This window comes from Hippopotamus amphibius, chromosome 2, assembly GCF_030028045.1.
Source record: "Hippopotamus amphibius kiboko isolate mHipAmp2 chromosome 2, mHipAmp2.hap2, whole genome shotgun sequence".
NCBI lineage: Eukaryota > Metazoa > Chordata > Mammalia > Artiodactyla > Hippopotamidae > Hippopotamus > Hippopotamus amphibius.
This window is the reverse complement of record NC_080187.1, coordinates 172283636-172306811: the sequence shown is the minus strand read 5'-3', so window position 1 is coordinate 172306811 and position 23176 is coordinate 172283636. Positions and strand designations below refer to the sequence as shown.

Sequence of the window (23176 nt, the reverse complement as noted above, 5' to 3'; positions counted from 1 at the left end):
TCAGAGAGGAAGGGGGGCCAGGGCCCAGGGGAGGGAGAGGATGGGGCTCTGCCTCTGTTCGCTGGGTCTGCGGGCCATTGCGGTATAAAAGAAAAAAAGTTAAAGGAGAGTAGATCCCAGGCAGATGCCAGCGATTCCTCCTTTGCTTTGAGTTCTTCCACCTCATCCACTCATCTACCCAGCCACTCATCCATCCACTCACTCATTCATCAGTAAAATTTGTTGTGTCTGCTATGTTCTGGCCTTGTGCTGGGCTTTGGGGATAACAGGATGGACGAGACCGACCTTGGAGTAGCTTACTTAAGAGACAGGCAGGTATGCTGGAAATGACGCCACAGGGCATGCGTATGGTGCACTGGGCTGGGCACTGTACTTAGCCTTGGCTTTAGTCCTCTACAAGACCACTTCTCTGGTTTCACCAACCCCACCCTGGCTGAGTCTCCATCATTTCTCAACAGCATTTGGCACTGCTGGCCACCCCTTCCTCTAAACACTTTTTTCCCTTGGCTGCTAAGTCCCACTCTCTCCTGGTTTTCTTTCTCTTCCTCCTCTTTTCTCTATTGCAGGCTTATCCTCCTTCTCCTTGCCATCCTTCAGTGTCTGCGATCTTCAGAGGCTTGGTTCTATGTCCTCCTCTTATCTCACACTGTTCTCTCCACCTTGGGTCTCATCTATGCCCACAGCTTCAATCACCCCCAGTATAAACAATATGAACCAATACAAACCTGATCCCCAGATTTACATCTCCAGTTCCCACCTCTCTTCTGAACTCTAGACCCATTAAGCCACCTCTTATTTGACCTCTCACCTTGGATGACTCAGGGATCTCAAATTCAATATGTCCAAGACCAAACTCATTCCACTCCCCCCACCCCCGTCCGCCCCCGCCTCCACCAACTAGTCAGTTGCCTTCTAGTGCTTCTTTCCTCACTGAATGGCACTCTTATCATCCAGTTGTGGCCAGATGCTCAGGTGATAGCCCTTAAAGCCCCCTCTTCCTTACCCACATGTCGAATCCTTTACAAAATCCTGTCCTTTTTACTTCCTATATAGTTCTCATGTATTCTGCTTCTCTCCATTCCTACCATCGCTGTCAAGCTACCTGCTGTACAGACTGCTTTATCCTCAGTTCTTAGTCAGTGTTCTGCATCTGCTTTGTTTCCATCCCTTTTCCCCATCTGTGGTTCATAGTGCACACAGACTGATCTTTTCAAAATGCAGATCTGTTCATGTCCCTTTCCTACTTAACAGCCTTCAATGTCTTCTCACTGTCAAGGTAAATATAACATTCTAGACACCTCATACGTGGTCCTATGCTCTTTGCAGCTCCACCTCACGTCCCTCCCCAAACTCTTTGGGCTCCAGTCATACTAACATTCTTTCAGGTTTTCCAGTGCCACAGGGCCCTTGCATAAGCTGGTCTTTATACCTTCTCCTCCCCCTCAGTCAAGTTTTCCTCATCCTTTAGCTGTCAACTCAAGCATATTTACCTCAGAGAAACCTTCCCTAATTCAAATTGCTACTCAAAGTGTGATTTACAGGCCACCAGCAGCCACATCACCTGAGAGCTTGTTAGAAATGCAGAATTGCAGGCTTTTGAGTCATGATCTGCAGTGTAACCCGATCCCCAGGTGTATGTGCATCACAGACTCACTTCTCTAAGAGATTTGATATCTAATAGGTACTTTATTCTCTAATCCCAGGTAAGAGCTGAAAAGGCATGTCCTGTCAGCCTTAGCCAGAAAATCCATTCCCTCGTCTCCACTGAACCACGCTGCTAATTTGTTTCCTCTGTTCAGAAAATTTCCAAATATGGGAAACTCTTCTAATGCAATAAGCAGCCTCCCACCACTTTCCCTCCCCCAACTAATTTTAGCATCTCTTAGATTTACTTTGGTGCTGTCACAGCCAACATTCCTTGGGGATTTGTTTGTGTCCTTGTGTCTGTCCTGGAATTATAATCCCTTTAACTTTCTGTGGTGCTGCGCTGTTCACATGCATTATCTTGTCAGGGCCTCACAGCAACCCTATTAGATCATTATACTCATCCTCATATATATATTTTAATTAATCAATTTATTATTGGCTGTGTTGGGTCTTCATTGCTGCACATGGGCTTTCTTTAGTTGCGGAGAGCAGGGGCTACTCTTCATTGAGGTGCTCTGGCTTCCTATTGTGGTGTCTTCTCTTCTTGTGGAGCATGGGCTCTAGGCTCGCGGGCTTCAGTAGTTGTGGCACGTCGGCTCAATAGTTGTGGTGCACAGGCTTAGTAGCTCCACCGTACGTGGGATCTTCCCGGCCCAGCGATTGAACCCGTGTCCCCTGCATTGGCAGGCAGATTCTCAACCACTGTGCCACCAGGGAAGCCCTCATCCTCATATTAAAGATGAAATCAGGGACTGACAGGATTTACCTGCAGATACATAGGTACAAGGAAACTTGCACTGAGACCTCTGACTCTAATTCCAGGCTGATCTCTTGAAATTCTTTCTGGAAGGTGATGGAGGATAGCCCCTGTTGTGCCTGTAACACCTGGCTTGAATTTTGATGGCCCCAGAATCTGAAAATGAATTTCCTTCTGAGAGTGAAATGAGAACAAAGAACCCAAAATGGAGGAGGCAGATGCATGGGCAAAGGGAACAAGGGACTAAGACTGTAACTGAATTTTGGGGTGCCTCCAATCCAGTCACTGTGCCAGGGTAGCATCTTGGAAAAGCAGAACTGAAGCAATGGATCTCTGGCTTGGACTACTTCCCTTGTGGTAAATGGCTGGAGAGATCCCCTATTTAAGCCATGGCCCGTCAATTTCACCAAAGCCCTGTGGACTATGGACTTCCAGCATATTGAATTCATAGGCCCCTCAGCTCCTCTAAAAGATGGTGTGTCCTGAAGGACAGTCAGGAAGCCTGGAAAGGAGTTTAAGGGGCCAGACCCTCTTGGGTTAACCTAAGGGAGAGGGTGCCCAGGCCAGAAGCACTCTCCAGTTGGCCAGGGTTGTCCTGTGGTACAAAGCTGAGGATAGCTGGGGTGACCTCTTCAGCATGGCACCATCAAGGCTCTCTTGTAGCCACCCTCTCCACATGTGCACCTCTCTAAGGACGTCATTTGACATTGGTCTTGGAGGTCTTGGAGGAGAGGCTTTGGTCAGGAATCAGGGCCTGCCTTCCTGGGATGCTGCGTTGCAGACTCTTCTTGGTTCTCTCATCCTCCGGGTCTCAGCACAGATATCACCTCCCCAACAATTCTGTCTAAAGTCTCCAATGGCCTCTCCCCTCATCTAGTTAGTCTAGCATATCACCTGTATATTTCCATTACCAGCAACTGTCAACTCTGTGGCAGGTTTCTTTCTTTATTTACTTACTTTAGCTGACTTGTTTATATCCAGCCCCCGCCCCGCCATGATGTACCTTCAGAACTGCACCTAGCACATCATGGGAGCTGAGAACCTGCCAGATGAATAGTTGTTGAAGAAATAGCAAAATTTTCCCCAAAACCATAAAGGCAGCTTGCCCACAGTGTGTGTCCTATTGGTTTGGCCAAGGGCGCCAGGCCCGCCCCCCAGACTCCCAAGAAGCAGAGTCAGGGAATCAGACAGCCTGGTTTATTGAAATGTGCCAGTGCCTGAGGCCCAGCTCTCCTGTCTCCTGTGGGGAGGAGCCCTCTGGCCTCTCCCAGACCTTCCCATTCTGGGTGGCCAACGTCCTGCCCTCACCCTCAGCTAGCAGTGAGGCACTGATGTTCTAGAGCCAAGACACAGGACAAGAAAGGAGCTCTGGGTGGCCTCAGGTTTCAGCTACCTGAATCCCTGTGGGGCCAAGATTCCAGAGGCAGGTGGCCATGTGGTGCCCAGGAACCTCCACCCCAGGCTGAGGGAGGAAGAAGGTCCAGTTCCTCCCTGCCCCAGAGGGCCTGGCGCCTGCCCCTGACAAAGCAGGGAATAATATTAAATATAAATAATTTATACAAAAAGGCTCATACAAAAAGCTGCGGGGTAGGGGAGGAGGCGCCTCTGTGAGAGGCTGAGATGACGAGAAAGGGGGCAAGGGGGAAAGATGCCTCCACCTCTCCTAGTCCCTAAAACAGAGTCCTCCAGCCACCCACGGCCTGGAGGGGGCTCTGGCAGGCAGGCGAGGGCAGAGCGGGGCCACGGGGCTCAGGGGGCCAGGCTGGTGAGCAGGGTGGTGAATTGCAGGGCCCGCCCTGCCAGCTCTGCCACACACTGCACCATCTCCTGGGCCGCAGGGCCGGACGGGTAGCCCAGGGCAGCCCCCTTGATGGCCAGCACGGTGGCCCTCAGTGCCTGGCCCAGTGCTGTGCCTGCAGCCCCGACCTGTGCTCGCAGAGGGGCGGAGGCTGCCAGCCGGCCCAGGGTGTCCCCAACAAACACCAGGCGGTGAGCGGCCACCAGCACCCGCTTGCCGTGGGGCACGAAGAGTCGCGGAGGCTGGTTGGCCCGGGTGCTGGACATCAGGGCCGCCACGGCTGCCTGCAGTGTTGAGTAGTGGCCCTGGCACTGCCCGGCGTAGAAGTGCAGGAGCTGTAGATCTCCGGTGGGCAGAACCAATGGCTCCCCTGGGGATGGGGCCTCCTGAGGGCGAGAGGAGTGGTCAGCGGGACTGCTCTCATCAGTGCCCCTTTTGTTCTCATTTCCTTTCTCCTTCCCTCCCTTTGTTCCTCTTTCCTTCCTTTCTCCCTGAGCTCAACCCCTTTAGATCATACCTCTGCCCATCAGACAATTTGCATTCTCAGAGCACGTGGCAGGAAGGTGCCCAGAATTGATGTCAGATAAATCTGGATTCAAACAACCTCAAAAACAAGTCTGAACTTCACTGTTTCCTACTCTCTCAAATGGGGAGCCTAGTATTTCACTGTCCAATGTAAACATAATGCGAACCACACACGTAATTTCAAATTTTCTAGTAGCCACATTAAGAAAAGTACAAAGAAACTGGTACATACTTTCTAACTCCATATATTAACAATAGTATAATTTCAACATTGTAATCAATATAAAAATTATTGAGACTGGTTTTCATACTAAGTCTACAAAATTTGGTGTGCATTTTATATTTACAGTACCTTTCAGTTTGGACCAGTCACATTTGGAAGGATCAGTAGCCACATGTGGCTGGTGGCTACCAGACTGGACAGTGTACCTCTCGTCTCTGCCGCCTAAGGCTGTGGTGAAGATTAGTTGACACGATATACAGAAAGGACTGAGAAGAGAGCATTGCAGGCTGTAAGCACCATGTGAGCGCTAACTATGGCTGTGATCAGTGCTGATGCATGCATGTGCTGAGCACAGGGTCTGGCACTTGGTACAAACCTGACAGATGGTAGCTGTTGTGATTAGGACCATTCTAGGTGGAGTTAAGGAGACCATCTCACTTTCCTGAGGCCCAGAGAGATTAACTGGCGGCTTCAGAGCCCTTGGCTTCTAAGTGGTGGAGCTGGGATTAAGAGCCAGGTCTCTTAGGAACCCAGGAATTCACAGTTGGAGGGAGCCTCAGAAGTCACCTGGCCCACAACTCGCTCTGCTCCCGACTGCTGGGTTTTCTGACTCCTCTCCAACACATTCTTTTCTCTCTTTCTGAATTCCTAATATCCTTTTCTAAGTTCCAGCTTTCCTGAATTCTAACTCTTCTATACTCCAACTGTCCTGTTTCACTGAACTCTTACCTCCATCCTAGACAGATGTCCCTTGATGCTTCAGTTAAAAATACCTCTTCTTCCAAGTTCCTGCTCCTCCTCCCCTAGTCCCTCTTCTCTAGCACCACCCCCACAGGGTTACCTGCTGCTCTGGCGGCCCCCTCTCCAGCACATCAGGATTCCCTGGGGAGGCCTTATCCTGGGGCCTGGCTTCCTGAGCTTTATCCATGCCCTGCAGGAGGGGATGAGGGGCTCAGTGCATGGGTGGGGTGCAGGCTGAGGTAGCCTCCACGGTATTCCAGCTCCTCCCCACTCCCACTTCCTCCCGAAGGTCTCTCCTGCCATCAGCTCTGCAGCCCCTTGACTCTAAGTCTGGGAGAGCTCTGATGGCAGGTCAGGGGGTTCAGGGACAGCAGGTTGGGTTTAGGGGGAGGAATGTGGCACGGATACAAGTGATGTGGCCAAATACTGGGGTCCCAGCCATCGGGTGCAGGACCAGTGGAGGGGAAGAAGGGAAGGGAGGAAGCCAAGGTCTGCATCTGGGAGCTCAGGCCTCCTTGCTCCTCGCCCCCCACCCCCACCGCCACCCCCGCTTTCCTGGAGGCACTTCCGGTGGGGCTGGCTGGAGGTGAGCTCACCTTCAGGTGGACGTAGTCATACTCCTCGGCCATCGGGATGCCCTCATACTCATTGTGGTGTCCTGCTGGATGGTCCTCCACCTCCCCGCCCTCTGAATCCCCCTCGACCTTGGGGCCCCCATAGCCTGGCAGGCGGGGTGGGGGCGGGGGCAGAGGTCTATCCTGGATGCTGCCCTTCCGTCCTGGAGCAGGAGAGGGAGCCGGGGAGGGGCTGGGGGCCTCCGGGACAGGCAGGGCAGGCAGAGGGCGGCGGGACAGACTCTCAGCTGAGGGCAACCGGGGCCTGTGTGGGGGTGGGGGGCTTCTGGCCACAAGCAGGGACAGGGTGTCCAGGTCACTGGAAGCCGAGGCTCCCAGGGGCTCTGGAGAAGGGGGTGTCTCTGGCCCCAGCAGGGGGACGTCGTAGATGCCCTCGTCGGTGCCCCCGCCTTCCCCATCTGCCATCAGTTCCTCTGGTGCTTCGTACAGATTGAGCAGGGCGGATGCTCGTTTCAGGTTGGAGGGGGCAGCGTAGAGGGGAGGCCCTGGCTCCCTGCCCCCCTCCCACTCCAGATCTGGCTCCAGGTCTGACGGTGGCTTCAGGGCCAGAGGCACATCATAGGGAGCTTCGTCTTCTCCAGGGGACTGGGGGGCAACTTGGGCCAGAGGGCGGGAGAAGGAGGCCGGGGAGTCATAGGGGCCACTGGAGGGAACTCGGAGGGCAGCGGTGGGTACATCGTAGACCTGGAGAGGAAGCAGTTAGTCTCAGCAGTGGACTCCCCATTCCCCTAACTCTTGCCCCTGAGAGCCGTCTGTTCCCTGCCAAATATACACATGAACCTCTAGCCCTCACCTCCAAGGCATCTCCAGGGGCAGCCTGTTGGGTCCCACTGCCTCTGGGGACCTTGTAGATGGGATCAGGGGAGGGAGGACAGGGTCCAGTCAGAGGTCCCGAGGTAGGACAGGGCCGAGCTGGGGGTGGCACCACATATACCTGGGGGATCAAGACAGGCGGGTGGGTCAGGTGGAGTGGGGACCAGGGAATCAGATAATGTGTGCCTGGGAGGAGCTTAGGCATCGTCCAACCCCCTCCCTGTACCAGTGGGGAAACAGCCCAGAAAGGGTTAGCAGACAGGCTTAATACAGCAGAGTCAGTGCAGAACGCGGTCTCAGGGCTCTCATTGCCCCATCTGCAGGCCCTGGCGGAGTGGAATGGGCTATCCTGGCTTGGGGTTAGGGGGTGCTCCAGCTCTCACCTCCTGGTCCTCATTGCCGTGCTCTGGGGCTGGATGTGGTGAGCCAGGCTGCGCTGGGGGCACCTGGGAGAAACCAGGCTTGGGTGCTGGCCCAGCAGGAAGGAGCTTCACTCTGTTGGCGGGCACAATGCCCTGCTGGCCATGCAAGGAGCAGAGGCACCAGCCATCCAGCCCGCCAGCGCCTTCCCTCTGCAGTACCCGTAGAACGTCCCCTCGGCGGAAGGACAGCTCCTGGGGGGACTCAGCGGTGTTGTCATACAGTGCCCGGGCCAGCTGGGCCTGGTGGGTGAGATGGGAGTAGGGAGAGGGGTCTTCACGCACACATCAGGTCATGTCACCCCCTGCTCAAAACATAGAGCTCCCCACTTCCCTCAAGCTCAAAATCTGACCTCCTAACTCAGCTTTTCCTGACTCAGCCATGCCTTCTCCCCTGCAGCTTCCTCGCCTGCATTCTCCCTCTCTATTCCTTGATCTAGACAAGCTCTCTCCCACCGCAAGGGCTTTGCACTTCCATTACCCTCCCCTGACTCTTCATTTGACTGGCCCTTTTTCATCCCTCAGTTCTTCTTAAGTGTCTCCTTCTCACTCTTCTCCCAACCCCATTCTGTGTCTGTCTCCACCTCCACAATACTTTATACTATTTGTCTACTTACTTTTAAAAATCGATTTCTTCCCTTGTACTGTCAGCCCTGTGAGAAAAGAGACTTCTGTATTCCTAGCCCCTGCAGTAGGCCTGACCTGGAATCAGTCCTCCATAAATATATGTTGAATGAGTTACACAAGGAAGTCCTGCAAGTCTCCCATAGAATCTCATTTACCTTCCCTGTTTCCCAGTCAGCATCTCCCGCAAGCAGGTTAGATTAAGCAGCTGCAGAAACCCCTCATTCTGAGAGAGACTGGGAGAAGCCCAGCCCAGACAGGGCCTCCGCATAATAAGGAAGAAAACAGAAACCAAAGCAATTGTTTTATTCTCAGTCTGAGCAAATAAGGTTCTACCAGCAGAGGCTGAGGTTACCATGGAGAAGAGCAAAGTGTATATGCTCGTGTATGTTTGTGTGTGTATGTGTGTGTGTATGCAGGGGGACTGGTGGACCAAGAGCAAACATTTATCAGCCTGTTTCCAGTCCTGTCTGGTGGGGACATCGAAGCTTTTTCCTTTGAGAGCTACAAGCTCAGGAAAGTCACAGACATCAAGTGCAAATTATATATCCAGACACTGAGCGAGGGTCTGCCCTAATCATCTCATCTCATTTAATCCTCACAGCAACCTGATGAGGGAGGAGTCATCATTATCTCCATTTGGAAAGGAAACTGGAACAGAGAGATTGGTACTTTGCCCAACGACATACAGCTGGTGCAGCATGATTTGAACTCCAGGCTGTGGGATTCCAGAGTCTCTCACTCACTCCTCTGCTGCCTCTTCACAATCACAAGCATAAGAATCTACTTTTTGGGAGTTCCCTGGTGGCCTAGTGGTTAGGATTCCAGGCTTTCACTGCCGTGGCCCGGGTTCAGTCCCTGGTGGGGGAACTGAGATCCCACAAGCTGTGCAGCGTGGCCCACCCCCCTCACCCCCCAAAAGAGAAAAAGGACCTACTTTTTTCTTTTTATACTTTTAGTAATGGTAGTTGTCAAAAGGGCCCATGACACATATCTGGACAAAACCATAATTCAAAAAGAAACGTGCATCCCTAAGTTCATAGCAGCACTATTCACAACAGCCAAGTAATGGAAACAACCTAAATGTCCATTGACAGATGAATGGATAAAGAAGATGTGGTACATATATACAATGAAATATTACTCAGCCATAAAAAAGAATGAAATAATGCCATTTGCACCAACATGGATGCAACTAGAGATTATCATACTAAGTGAAGTAAGTCAGAAAGAGAAAGACAGAGAAAGACTTCTCTGGTGGTCCAGTGGTTAAGAATCTGCCTTCCAATGCAGGGGACGCGGGTTCAATCCCTGGTTGGGGAACTAAGATCCCACATGCTGCGAGGCAACTAAGCCTTCATGCTCTAGAGACTGTGCCACAACTAGAGAGCCCATGTGCTGCAACTACTGAGCCTGCATGCTCTGGAGTCCACATGCCATAACTAAAGAGAAAACTGCATGCCACAACAAAGACCTGATGCAGCTAAATAAATAAATACTTAAAAAATTTTTTTTAAATATTTTTTAAAAAGATACTTTGCTAAATAAAAATAAATACATTAAAAAAAAGGAAGACAAATACCATATATCACTTATATGTGGAATGTAAAATATGACACAAATGAACCTAACTATGAAACAGAAACAGAATCATGGATATAGAGAACAGACTGGTGGTTGCCAAGGGGGAGGGGGTTGGGGAACGGATGGAGTGGGAGGTTGGTGTTAGCAGATGTAAGCTTTTATATGTAGAATGGATAAACAACAAGGTTCTACAGTATAGCACAGAGAAATATATTCAGTATCCTAAGATAAACCATAGTGGAAAAGAATATAAAAAAGAATGTATATATATGTATAACTGGATCACTTTGCTGTACAGCAATAATTAAAACAATATTGTAAATCAACTATGCTTCAATTAAAAAAATAAAGGACCCATGACTCAAACATGACTCAGGTTCATGGGAAGTCTTCATGATACCCAAGTTCCCTTTGCTAGTCACTCTTCACCGAGCTCTGGTTTCACCAAGTTCTTTGGTAGAGTCAAGCGTAAGCTACTCACAATATCAAAATATATTTCACTTCAGTTATGTTTGCTAAGTGACCCGAGCCTGCTGGCAGGATCCCAGGCAGTGGTGGCTCACACAGCAGTGATGGAAAGCAGGTAGGCAGGCATTACCGAGCAGGTAATCCATGTGGGTTGACTCAGTGACACCTCTCAAGCTCAAGATCTCTGGCAGGCTACAATTGGCCACCAGGCCCTGAGGGAAGGATGGTGTGCTCAGCCAGCATGAGTGCATGTTCCTCTTGGCTGGCATTTCCCCTGGGTGGAGAGGCTGTCCAACCCTTTCTGGCTGGGTGATTTTAACAACAAACTGACTTCTCTTGCCTGATTCTAAATTCAAACCCTTTTCTGATTGTATTTTGGCTTCTAAAGGATGTTGTCCCACAGAAAGCCAACATGCTAGCCAGATGACACGAATTCCTGGTTAGCTTGGCTCTTTTCTTTCTAACTGTAAGTTAGAAACTGGTGTTTTGGATCTAGCCAGGGGGTTAAGAGCACAGTTTCTGACGCAGACAGACGGGGAGTTTGAGTCCTGGCTCTGCCACTTTCGAGCTGGGTGACTCTGGGCAGCTTGTTTAACCTCTCCAAGCCTCAGTTTCCTCCTTTACAGAATTCCATACCCATAGCTGAATATCCACGTTCAGATGATAACAGTACTAGCCTCACAGAGTTGTTCTGAGGACTGGATGAGATAATGCGTCAAAGAACCAGGACAAACCAACACAAAGCTTAGGGACAGTAAACACTCAATAAATATCAGCTGTTATTAGGATCCTGTGAGTTTCATGAGCATAAGTACCAACACCCCTCTCCTCCCGGAGGCAAAAAGAAAGATCTACCTCCTGGGACTACAAAGCTGCCCAGCTGACCAGGTGGCTCCTGAGGCAGCATCTTTATGTTAGAGTACCCCACTATGTTCAGGACCTCCCCCTCTTCTGGCTCTGAACTAGGGTCTGCTCACTATCACACACATGGAGGAGTTTGGTCTGAGAAGGAGTGAAAATCTAACTCATCCTCGAGGGGTGTGGGAGGATGTCAGGAGCCATGCTTCTCTTTCCAGCCTCATGATGCTCCTTCCCAGAATGCCCATTCCAAGGGGGTCAGAAAGCAGGTGGCAGCCTTGCTTTCCCTGGGAATCCTAGGGCCTAGGAAAGGGTGGAAAGGGGACAGAATTGCTTGGATTCAGACTACAAGGAGTATAGGACAGAAAGCAGGGGCGGGGCTGTGAAGAGTTCCTCCCTGTGTCAGGTTTGAATTCTGTCCAATAGGACCAAACCTCTGGGCCTTACAATTGCCTGGTATGGGAACAGGGCCAGAGTGGCTGATAGACTGATTGATGATGGGTGTGGTCACCTCGGCTCTACCCCCTCCTCAGGGGCCCAGCTGACTTCTGAGGGAGTGGCTGCCTTAAAGGGGGGGTAGCAGTGGGCGACCTGCTCACTGGGAGGCCTCCTCCCACTGGCCCATCATGCCAGCTGTCTCCTCCCTTTGTCCCCAGTCCCAGGAAAGTGGCCAGAGGCTGGCTGACATCACCTCCCCTCCTCCCTCTATTTTCTCTTGCTCCCTGCCTGATCTCCCACTTTTATTTTATTTCCCCCCTTTCCTCCATCCCTCCTCTAGAGAAGGGCCTCCTTGGGCCCTTTGCCCTCTCCTATTTTCCTGGAGTCACCTCCGTTCTTTCAGCCCTCTCCCAACATTTTACTAACCTCCCCATCACAAGCCCTTGCCAACCTCCAGTGGCCATCTGTTCCCGCCCAGAAAAGAGCAGACAGGACTCAGGCTTGCCCCCTCCGCTCCTTCCAGGGGCAGCCTCTAGAAAGAAAAAGAGAATGGGGAAGGGGAGGAGAGAAGGGGGAGGCCAGACCCAGTAGCAGCTAGGGATGGGGGGGGGGGAGGGGAGGGGAAGGGAAGGGAAACAAAAGTGCCAGAAGGGGGACAGAGTCTCCTGAAGAAGCAAGGGTCCAAGGAGCGAGACAAAGAGAAAGCAGAAATAAAAGTGACAGGAGTGCAGGACAGGCCGTGGAGGTGCCTGCCCGGCAGCGTCCTCTCTCTGGTGAACTCACCGACGTGGCTATGGCCATGGCCTTGGCCTTCCGCGTGGCCAGCTCCAGGCCAGGCTCGGTTTCGCTGACTTCAGCAGCGGCTGCCCCGCACCATGAAGGCACCCGGCTGCGGCGCCTGAGTCGTGGCCTCCGCGGAGGTTGGAGGAGGAAAAAGAAAACCCACGAAACTCCCCAAATGGGAGGCAGCTTGGCCGGGCAGGAGGAGGAGCGGGGCGGGCCGGGGCGTCGCTGCGGGACCTCATCCAAGGACGCGCGCTTTGCACTGTCCCCACGGCCTCCCGGGGGCTGCCGCGTGGGCCAGGCCCCCGGAGCTGCCTGCCCTAGGCCGCGGGGGCACCCTGGATCTGCATGGGCCCAGAGCTCCCTTCCAGTGCCAGGGCGGGCGAGGAGGCGGGAGCTGGGGCTGTGCTCGACGCCTCTCCGGGCCGCTCAGGACGGCCCCGGGGGCAGGGAGAAGCCGCCGGGGCGGTCGGGCCGGACGAGCGAGTTTGGGGGCCACCCCTCCCTCCCCTGATGCCGCGCCGGAGAGCGGCGCTCCCCGGGCTGAGGTCGCGGCGTCGGGGGCCCCGCGGCAGCCCGCTGCCAGGGAGCGGGCGGGGGGCAGGGGAAACTGAGACGTCCGTCCCTCTTCAAACTCGCCCGACCTGGCGAACGGAGGCCAGGCTGGCGCCAAAGGCCTGGGAGAGCGCGGCGGCCGGGCTGGGCGGCCCGAGTGGCCGCTGTCTGCCCAGGCGCTCGCAGCCCTGGCGAGGAGGAGGGTTCCCAAGGACTCACACTCGCTCGCCGCGCGCCTGGGGGTTTGGGGGCGCCGTGACGGCGCCTCACCACCCGCACGCGGGCCCGGCTCGAAGGCGCGGGACGGCCTTCCCCGAGCGCCCCACTCCAGCCTTCGGCGCCGGCGCTCCCGCTCCCACCCTCGGGCCCCTGGCCCCCGGCGCTGGCCCCACCGCCCCGCTTACACGCACCCTTGGCGGGGACCCGCCGCGCACCCCAGGGCGCGGGGCAGCCCGGGTGTCTCTGGCAACCGAAAGGCCACAAAGCAAAAGAAGGAGCAAAGAGAAGGCGAAGGAGGAGCAGAGGCCAGGGTTCTGCAGACTCGCCTGGAGCTGGGGTTGGGGGGGACACTGAGGGCGCTGGGAGGGCTCCGGGGGTCGCGCGCGGCCTTCAGGCTCACCCCCCCGCTCGCGGCTCCCCTTCCCTCCCCTTCCGGGGCTCCCGGCGCCCCCTCTGTGCAGCTCCTTTCTCCTCCCCTCGGGCCCTCTCCGCTCCGGTGCGGGGCTCAGTCCCGGGATTCAGAGAAAGGAGGGAGGGGAAAAGGGAGGGGAAGGGAAGGGGCGGAGGAGAAAGGAGGACGATCCCTCCAAAGCGGGTGTTGAGTTTCAGCTCAGGACCCTCGGGCCAAATTGCACGCCCCCTCCCGGCTCCTCTCCCCCGTCTCCTGCAGCCCGGCGTCGCGGCGGACCTCCAGGTGGTCTGGTTCGCTCCCTCCCGGGAGCTTTCCTCTCCCCGTCACGCCCCCGCTCTCCCCCGCGCCTCTCTGCATCCCTTTCATTAGCCCCACATCTGTCTTTCCCTTGGGAGGGAACACTCTCCTTCCGCCTTTCCGGGGTCCTCCGCGGAGCCTCTCTACTCCCGTAGCGTAGCCTCCGCAGGGTCTGGGGCTGGACAGGGGCTCCAGCCCTGGCTGGGGAACGTGAGCGTCTGGTCCCGGAGCTGCGGGCCGGCCGGTTGTACCTCCTGTTACGCTTCTCTGCCAGTCTAGGCCTGTCCCCTGCCCTCGCTCTGGCTCACTCTGCTGCCGCGAGGAGCAGAATGGGGACTTTGGGCACAAAAGGACAGGACTCTTTCAGAGGAGCTGGGGTTTGCCCCCCCCCCCCCCCAGGAGCTCCAGCTGAAAGGATGGGGCTCGGGTTCCCACACCTCTCCTGCCCTATTACTGCTCCTTCGTGTGCGCTGCCTCCCTCCAGCTACCACTCGCCGCTCCGGTTCTTCCTTTTGGGAAGAACACATCAAGGCCTCTCAGAGGCTACAGAGAAGCCTTCCTTCTTCAGTTTTTGAGGTTCCTGGAATTTAAAAAGTGAGATGCCAAACTGGATTGAAAAACTGTCGCATATTTTCAGTATTTACATTTAACACATTAACACTGCAACACGGAAAATAGACAATGGCTCTATGTATAGTGTCAGTTGGAGATAACATCAGAAGTCTAATTTAAGGCCTTTCGTGAACCTGAGGCCTCGGATAGAGAGAGGCTCCGGACCTCCGCTCCCAACCACTCCCACCCCCACATTCCACCGACCCACTCAGTCAAGCATTTGCTGGGAAGGAGGGGGAAACACCTGCCCCAGCTCCTTCCTCTCCCTGCTGCTTGGGCACCTATGAAGAAACTCAGACTCCTTTAGGATGGGAGAGGAACGTCTAAATTTCCAGATGCATCTGAAGTGAGAGCTCCCTGACTCCAGTTCCAGCCTGGTCCAGCTTCTTCCAGACCCCAGCCCTGGGGGGCCTGGCTGCCTGGAACACAGATATTCAGCTGCTGTGGAGTGACTTGGTATATGGTCTGCCCAGGGGACTGCCAAGGCAAATTGGGGCTCAAGATGGAGGCGGGCAGGAAACCCAGTTCCAAAGATGAATGTTCTGACTGGCACAGGGGAAACAGATAGAGGCCAGAGAAGACTAAGCAGGAAAGAAGTGCTGGGACCTGGCAGCATGGTGGTTTGGGAGATCGGCAATGAGGCTCACTGCTCTCGTTGTAGCTGAGTGTCTGGGGGAGTGTAGGCGAGGGGAGCAGAGTGCAAACCTGCAGGAAAACACGTCTGGGCTTCTGTAGTGCCCAGGCAGGGAAGGGAGCCCGTCAGGAAGTGAATCCTTTTTGTCAGCTGTGTGTCTTTGGTCAAGTTCTGGAACATCTCTGAAGCTCAGTTCCTCATCTGAAACAGTCACTTTGGTGAGGAGTAAATATATGTAAAGTGCATAACACAATGGCTTTTCCTCTTAAACTTGGCTCCCCAAACTCCCCCCCCGCCCCCCCCCCCCCCCCACCTCACCGCCCGCAAACTTGTTCCTTTATGAAAGCTCAAAGTGTTTCTTTGTTGAGGGCAGGAGGAGCCTTTTCCCTGTCCTTACGCCTCATCTCTGCCCTCTCCTTTGCAAACAGAGGTTTCAGGTGACTCTAACTTGTTCAGGGAGGGTCCGGGGCCCCAGGTTAGGTTGGAGAAAACCCAGGCTGGGTGGTTAGCTAAGACCCTGGGTGAAGGGCAGCCTCAGGCAGGGGGGCCCTCAGCTTTGGGGCTTGCCTTTGTCACTATTCAGGGGTAGAAAGGAAGGAACCCCTCTATCGGGCTTTCTGGGTCCCAGTCTTCTCTCCACTCGCGTCGTTTCCCACCGGGGCCGACCAGCAGATCTCATCACACCCCGTGACTTCCTTGACATGTTCTTCTTCTTCCCGCTGCTCAGAACTTCTCGGGTGCTTATGGATTCTTCCTGTTCTCCTCTCTTTGGACCCCGCAGTATCTAGATTGCCTGGATTCTAATCCTGGCTGCAACACTAGCCAAATCCAACCTTGGCAAGCTATGTGACCTCTGGGAGCCTCTGGTTCCTTGTCTGTCAAGTTGGATAATAATGGAACTGAGGATTAAGAGAATCCTGAGAACAGTGCCTGGTCCATAATATGTAAATGTTGGCTCAAAGCAACTGTTTTTGTTATTTGATGCCAGTTCTGAGGGGCAGCAGAATGTCAAGGACACGGAGCCTGCCTTGGACTTCCCTGGTGGTACAGTGGTTAAGAACCTGCCTGCAGGGACTTCCTAGGTGGCGCAGTGGTTAAGAAGCTGACTGCCAATGCAGGGGACACGGGTTTGATCTCTGGTCCAGGAAGATCCCACATGCCACGGAGCGACCAAGCCTGTGCGCCACAACTACTGAGCTTGTGCTCTAGAGCCAGAGAGACACAACTACTGTGCCTGCAACTGAAGCCCACGTGCCTAGAGCCCATGCTCCGCAAAAATAGAAGCCACTGCAACGAGAAGCCCGCATACCGCAAGTAGTCTCCGCTCGCCACAACTAGAGAAAGCCCGTGTGCAGCAATGAAGACCCAATGCAGCCCAAAGAAATAAATAAATAAAACTAAAAAAGAAAAAAGGACATGGAGCCTGCCTTCAAGAGACTCACATGATGTAGATCATGCTTGAATACAGTTGATACCTTCCCACTGACCTTGGCATAAAATCCAAATGATCTGCCACAGCCTGTAAGACCCCATATGGGCTGGTCCCTGCCCGCTCCTTTACCTCATCTCATCCCACACTCTCCTTTAGCCTTTGTTTTCCATCCACAATGTCCTTTCTGTTTCTGAAACATGTCAAGCGGTTCTACCTCTAGGACTCTGGATGTCCTGCTCCCTCTGCCTGGACCAGTGTTTCTCAGACCCTTTCCATCATCATGTCAAATTCCATATCTTCAGAAAGGCCTTCCCTGGCTTTTTAAGTTAAAGGTGCCCCGTCCCTCCCCCCACCCCCCACCCACCAGTAATTCTCTCTCTCTTAACACTGTTTCACTTTCTTCATAGCACTTATTATCATCAGAAATTATCTTGTTTCTCTGTTTACCATCTGTTTCCTCCTAAAATGTAAGTTCATGAGACAGAGACTTTATCTGGCTTGTCCTCCTCTGCATTTCTAGCATTTAGAATAGTGCCTGGCCTATAGTAGGTGCTCAATAAATACTTGGCAAATGGACGAAGGAACAGTGCAGGCTTGACTGTAGGGCAAAGTTGAGTAAGCCAAAGGCCCACCATCGGGAGGCACCAGCCCTGGGTCGGGGGAGAGAGCTGCTGAGTTTTTTGTCCTGTTCACTCTGCATGTCTCCCAAGCCAGACTGAGTTCTCTTTGAAGGCAGGCTCTGGGCACTTTTGTAACTAAAGGTGATACTACAGATAATAGTAACCAGTGCCATCATGGCATCCCCATCGGGACACGGGAGCCTGTTCTGGAGGCCTCCATCTGGGCCAGATGGTCTCCCTTTGGTTTCAGGATCCCAGGGAGGCTGTGGTATGGGGGGTGCACCAGCGCTTCAACAGGCCCTGCTGAGCCCTGTGGTTTCAACGCTATTTCAGGGGCTGCTAGGCTGGTTGGCACTTTCGTGGCCATCCATGTTACCCAACCCCACCCCCCTACCAAACATGCACATTTCTGCAAGAGAAGAGAGGACCCTGGAGGAGGAGCGGATCAGCGGCTGGGGCAGGACTTCAAGGCAGTGGGTGAGAACTCAAGTGACTTTCTGAGAAAGGGCAGGACAGCCACCGCAGTTTCTTGCAAGCTTTCTTGACCTAGGTGGGGTGCCTCCTACCACATCTTCCCTTTTTTTCTTTCTTTCCTGCTAGGGCCTGATCTCCTCCCAGAGGCTCAGGGATGGGACTCTCAGCTGGTCACCCGTGGCAGGTGAGGACAGCTGGGGAGGCACCCTTGATATCAGGTACTGGGAGAACTTTCCTTTGCTTCCGCCTCCACATTCTCCCCATTGCCACCCCCATCTCTCCACACCCCCAGGGATTCCCTGGAAGCTGAAGTGACTCAGGGAATCTTACTCACCCCAAGAGGAAAACCCTCTGGAAAATGTTTCTCATGGCAGGGAGTCACCCTGAGGAGACCCACGGCTGCTCCTGAGATAAGGATGGAGACTGAGCAAATGGGGAGAAGTAGGTGGGGGCGTGTGGCTCAGAGTACAGGTTTGGGTCAGGCCTGGTCATCACAGGGGAGACTGCCCTTCGGGGGTTTCCTCAGAGGAGGTCTTGGTACAGAGGCAGGGGCACACCCCAAAGGCCTCTCCTGGAGGGAATGTCCCATGCAACCAATACGTGCACCCTTTGCGGCATCAGCGAGAGAGACAAGTAGCTGCGATCACTTCCAGCTCTTTCAAGCCCTCTGTCCTGGATGGGGGCCAAGATCAAGATGTCTGGGCCCGTGTCAGCCTCTTAGGCTCTGATTGGTTTGCGGGAGACTCAAGGGATCCAGCCCTTCTGGAAGGCCCCTTCAAAGCCTTTTCTGGGGTTGGGGGTTGCTTGGGAATACCAAAAGCCACCCTGGGGGCCACGTGGCCGACCTAAGGCTGGGGAAGAGGATGCTGGAGCCACGGATCCCTGTCAGCAGGGCTGAAAGCCTGAGTGGGCAGGAGTGCCCTGTGGCCTGGGGCAGGTTCCGGTGAGACCTGTCGCAGCCCACGCCCAGGTGAGTGGGAAAGCCCTTACAGCGGGGACTTTCCTCCCATCTGCAGCCAACCAGGGGTCAGCACAGTGTGGCACCTCCATGCCAGGAGCTTAGCTTTGGAGTTGGTCAGGGCTGGGGCGGGAAGCCAGTTCTGCTTCTTCCTAATTGTGTGACCTTGATGAGGTTACTCCATTTCTTTGCGTTTTAATTTTTTCATCTTCATATGGAGACAATAGTTTCTATCTCACGGTTTTATCATAGGCGTAAAATGAGCTGGTGCATGTGCAGGGCTTGGTACTATCCTGGCACATGAGCTGAGGGGGCGAGTGGAAGGGAGAGGGTGCCTGGGAGCCCAGGGCAGAAAGTGGGCCAGTGGGAGCAATGTGATGTATTCCTGGCCTCAGTGCTCTTCCTAAGTGCCCCTGCTCGCCCAGCCACCACCAGTTTCCCCTAAACCCCCAACCCACCTCCACTTCCAGGCCCCTCAAAACTCACCAGAACAGCTTCTCCCACTTGAGAATGTCCCCTGACCTCAGCACTCCTCTGTTTTAGGGCCGATTTGCTCTAAGGCGCTCGAAGGATTCCTTCTCACTTTGCGGTTTAAGTTATTCCTGTTTCTCTTTGTTTATTTCCTGAGTCCTTGGTTACCAGAGGAGTATTTTCTAAGGGAAAACACATGCAAATCATGAAACATCATTCTAGAAACAATGTATATGTATGAGTGTTGGAGTTGGGGGGGCGTCGTGGGTGTGGGGAATGAAGGGGGTTGATGGAAAAGGATGAAGAGAAAAAGGCGGGAGAGAAGTAGGCAAAGGGCCCCCCAGATGGGGTGGCCCCTGGCTGACCTGTGTCTTTGGGGCCAGGCCCAGCTGGAGTCCTGCCAGAGCACATATACCCCCTCCTGGCTGACAGTTGCCCATGGAGCTGAGACGGAGTGGGCTCACCCCATGGCCTGCGAGTGGCAGCTCCCCCTGCAATGGTCCTCAACCCCAGCCCAGTGAGCAGGGGTGGGGGCAGGCTGATCTGAGAGCTGGGGGCCCCTACTGGCTCTTGGAGGAGGCTCTCACCTTGCCCCTCCTCTTCCTGGCTCTGCCTTCTCATTCATGCGATGGAAACAGTCACCCACCGCTTCTTCCATCAGATCGTGAACATCCAGCCAACAAATTGATGGGGTCCAGGCCTTCCTTGCAGCCTGTGGGGTTAGGCCAGTACCCCTAGCCCAGAGGAGGTCAGGGAACATGCAGGGATGGGGTAGCCCCTGGGGAGGGTGAGGAGAAGTTAGGGAGCGGGTAATGGACAAGGAGGAGAAGTCATAGATGATTATGGTCATAGAAGTTGGGGTCATTGAAGATGAGGAAGGGGTCAGAAAACAGAAGGGGTCAGAAAACAAGGAGATAGAGGGAAATGTTCACTAAGGTGGGTGATCAGGAGGACGTCTGAAAAGAAAGGCAAGAGAAGAGAGAAGACCCTGGGTGGCACCAGCAGGGATCATAGAAACGGGGCCTCTTGGACAGAGACCGCGTGATGTTCCCTAGTTTTGGGTACCAAGCGAACCAGGGAGATTCCTATAATGCCTGTTCTCAAAGGTATAGAACAGTAGGATACTATTGCCTAGACCCCACGCCCAGAAAAATACGAAGAACAAAGGAACAAAGTTTACGCAATAGGTTATCAGGCTTACAACAGTGTTAATCACAACTTCCAAGAGTCTAGCATTTAATCTGCTTTTGGAAAACACTTTCAAGTTTTTTGTTTTTCTTTTTTCTTTTTGGTTTCGTTTTGTTTTTTAACCTCAGGTCACACCCTCCAAAAGGTAGTGGAAATAAATTTGAATAAACAAAACAGATTTGCTGCAGATAAAACCAGGACTCCTAAACGGCTCCAGGCAACCTGCTTCCACAAGGGCCTGCTGTCAGCCAGCGCAGCACGGAGGCTGGGCAAGCAGCAGCCGGCATGTACCAGGTGAGCGTGCAGGGGCCTGGCTTGGGACGATGCTGAGCGGGGCAGGAACAGAGATGTGGCTGGGGGTGGAGGGAGCTCTCAGGCTGGGGACCAGGTGGCGCATGAATCTAGGATCTCAGGGAACAGCTGGGGGAGGGGCACCCAGGCTAAGAGGAAGCAGTTTTCTCACTGGCCTTTTCCTACAGGCGGTTGCATTCTTGGCGATGGTCATGGGAACCCAGACCTTCCATTTGCAGAAGGGCTCTATGCACTGGCCCAGCTGCTGCCCCGGCAGAGGACAGAACCCCGCTGAGGAGTGGCTGAAGTGGAACACTGTGCTTATGCCTCCCCCAGAGGCCACCAGCCTCACCCACCACCCGGAATTCTGCAAGGCCAGGCAAGACGGACCCCTCCACGGCCGGTCCATCGCCCCCTGGAGTTACGTGTAAGCCTGCTGACACTTGTACCCTCCTGGATGCCTGCTCATGCGCTGGTTGGGGTGTGTGCGAGGGCCTAGGGGAGTCCCAGCCAATTCCAGCCTACCTGCCCCCTTTTACCTCGGGGAGGTTACCATGTTGGCTGTTAGACAAGGCCTAGCTCTGACTCTCATTGGGTGACCTTGGGCCAATCACTCAAGGGTTCAAAGCTTAGTTTTCTTCATCTGTAAAATGAAATAATATTCCATAGGCTAACGGTGCAGATCATATGAAACAAGGGATGAAAAATCTGTACTTCGTACAGAAAATGTTGGTTTTCTTCCTTTCTTCTCCTTCCTCTGCTTCTTCCCCCCTCCTCCCTTTCTCTCTTTCCTCCTCCTCTCCCTCCTCCTCTTCCTTCTTCTCCTTCTCCTTCTCTTTCCCCTACAATGGCTGTGTTTTTCTAACTAAAATATCAGAGCATAATGTACAATACGGGCACCAAATGCTACTGCTCTGAGCCATGAGTGGGTTGTAACTATACCCTCCCTCCGCTCTGGGGGGCAGCCGGGTGCCCGGAGCCCCAGGCGGGTTACCTTTGATCAGGAGCAGTCTTATTCTTTTGCTGTGGGCCACACACATATTGTAATCCTCTATGCGTGTCATGATGTAAACAGATATTAGGAAGCACTGAAATTGAGACAATGAATTAAAATATTAAAAATTAGTGCCTCAGGGATCCCAAACATGTTTCTCTTCCCGTTTTGCATCCTCATGGCGTGTTTGTGTTCCCATTCCCTGTGAGTCTAGCTCTGGCTTAGCCTTGGCTTTGGGGATAGATGGAGAAGGTCAGTGGGTAGGGAGGGGTCAGCTTTGACTGAGACTAGATCCAGGGTGGAGACTGTAACTCACTATGCTTTGAAGTGGTCTCAGAAGGCTGGCTCGGTTCTGGGCTAAATCTAAAGAGGTGGCAGCCCCGTTAGGGAGGCTGGGTGCCAGATGGCTGACTTGGCTGGGGTCTAGACCCCTGCTTGGGAGACCATGAACCCCTGATAACTACTCCACTGGTCTTCCCCAAACATGTTCTTTGCGACACTTGCCCCATGAGATGTTCCTCAGAAAAAAAGTTATGATGTCAAGTAAGTGGGGGAGAAACTGCCGCAGACCCCACCCCTAGGAGCTTCCCAGTGAGCTCAGCACATTCATGGCAAGAAGTGTGCAGAGAAGAGACCATTCAACTCAGCGCTTCCCAGACTCATGTGGCCACAGACCCCTTCTGCTGTAGCATATTTATTGGGGAACCTGCTCTGGGAAATGCCTCACTAGCTGAGCCCGTTTGCAGAGGCCTGTCTTTTCAGAGTCCTAGCGGCTGTTTCCCACTGGGCTTCTGGAGTCCCAGACCTTTGGAGCACCTACTTTTCATGTCTTTTAGGGGCCATGAAATCCTTTTAGAATAAGTCAATAAGTCTTACCATACACTCTTACGTGTGCTTATAATACGTGCACAGCCGGGGTCTGGAGGACGGGCAGGACATGGTGGACAGTGGCTTCCTCTGGGGATGTGGACTGGTGGGGAGACAGACTGTCAGCCTTCACTTGGTGCTTTCTTATACTTGGATATAAGAGCAGTTTTTACTTTAAAATTTAAAAAAACCCTAAAAATATAGTAACAGTTACAAAAAGGAATCTGATGCTAGAGCCCAGATGGAACCAGAGCTGGTCTGATGGAGGCCCTGGTGGAGCTGCTCACCTGCCCTGCCTCCCTTAGGGCTCTGGGACCAGTTGGAAAGTCACTCTTCTATCCCAGACCCTCACTTACAGTTGGGGGAAACGAATCCCAGGGACGATGGGGTGACTTGTTCAACGCCACCTGGCACGTGGGTACCAGAGCTAGCTGAAGCCACGCCCCTGACAGTCCTGGCATGTTCCCCCTGGGCCCTCGCCCCTCCGGTCCCCAATCTGCTGGCCAGCCTCCCCACCAGGACCTGACGCTTGCCGCCCCCGCAGGTTGGACAGAGACTTGAACCGGCTCCCCCAGGACCTGTACCACGCACGCTGCCTGTGTCCACACTGCGTCAGCCTCCAGACAGGCTCCGACATGGACCCCCGGGGAAACTCGGAGCTGCTCTACCACAACCAGACCGTCTTCTACCGGCGGCCGTGCCCTGGGGAGCAGGGCGCCCACGATGGCTACTGCCTGGAACGCAGGCTCTACCCCGTCTCCTTGGCTTGCGTGTGCGTGCGGCCCCGTGTGATGGCCTAGCCGTGCCGCCCGTGGCCGGTCCCCGGCTGGACGCTGGAG

At 53.9% G+C, this 23176-nt stretch overlaps 2 protein-coding genes across 4 annotated transcripts; one reads left to right on the top strand and one right to left on the bottom strand.

Annotated features, from left to right (window-relative positions):
- Positions 1-3587: 3587 nt before the first annotated feature.
- Positions 3588-14027, bottom strand: EFS (embryonal Fyn-associated substrate). 3 transcript variants are annotated; one of them, XM_057724115.1, is made up of 6 exons: positions 12314-14027; positions 7523-7801; positions 7120-7260; positions 6288-7010; positions 5792-5881; positions 3588-4588 (listed from the first exon to the last, which is right to left on the bottom strand). In XM_057724115.1, exons 1-6 carry the CDS (start codon positions 12329-12331, stop codon positions 4154-4156), a joined length of 1686 nt encoding a protein of 561 aa, XP_057580098.1. In that variant the 5' UTR covers positions 12332-14027; the 3' UTR covers positions 3588-4153. The 3 variants fall into 3 exon arrangements, with proteins under 3 accessions (XP_057580098.1, XP_057580099.1, XP_057580100.1); XM_057724116.1 differs by lacking the exon at positions 5792-5881; XM_057724117.1 differs by lacking the exon at positions 7120-7260.
- IL25 (interleukin 25) lies at positions 12579-23176 on the top strand. Its single transcript, XM_057724118.1, has 4 exons — positions 12579-12703; positions 19381-19514; positions 20665-20903; positions 22882-23176. The coding sequence occupies exons 2-4, from the start codon at positions 19494-19496 to the stop codon at positions 23135-23137; spliced, it is 516 nt and encodes a 171-aa protein (XP_057580101.1). The 5' UTR covers positions 12579-12703; positions 19381-19493; the 3' UTR covers positions 23138-23176.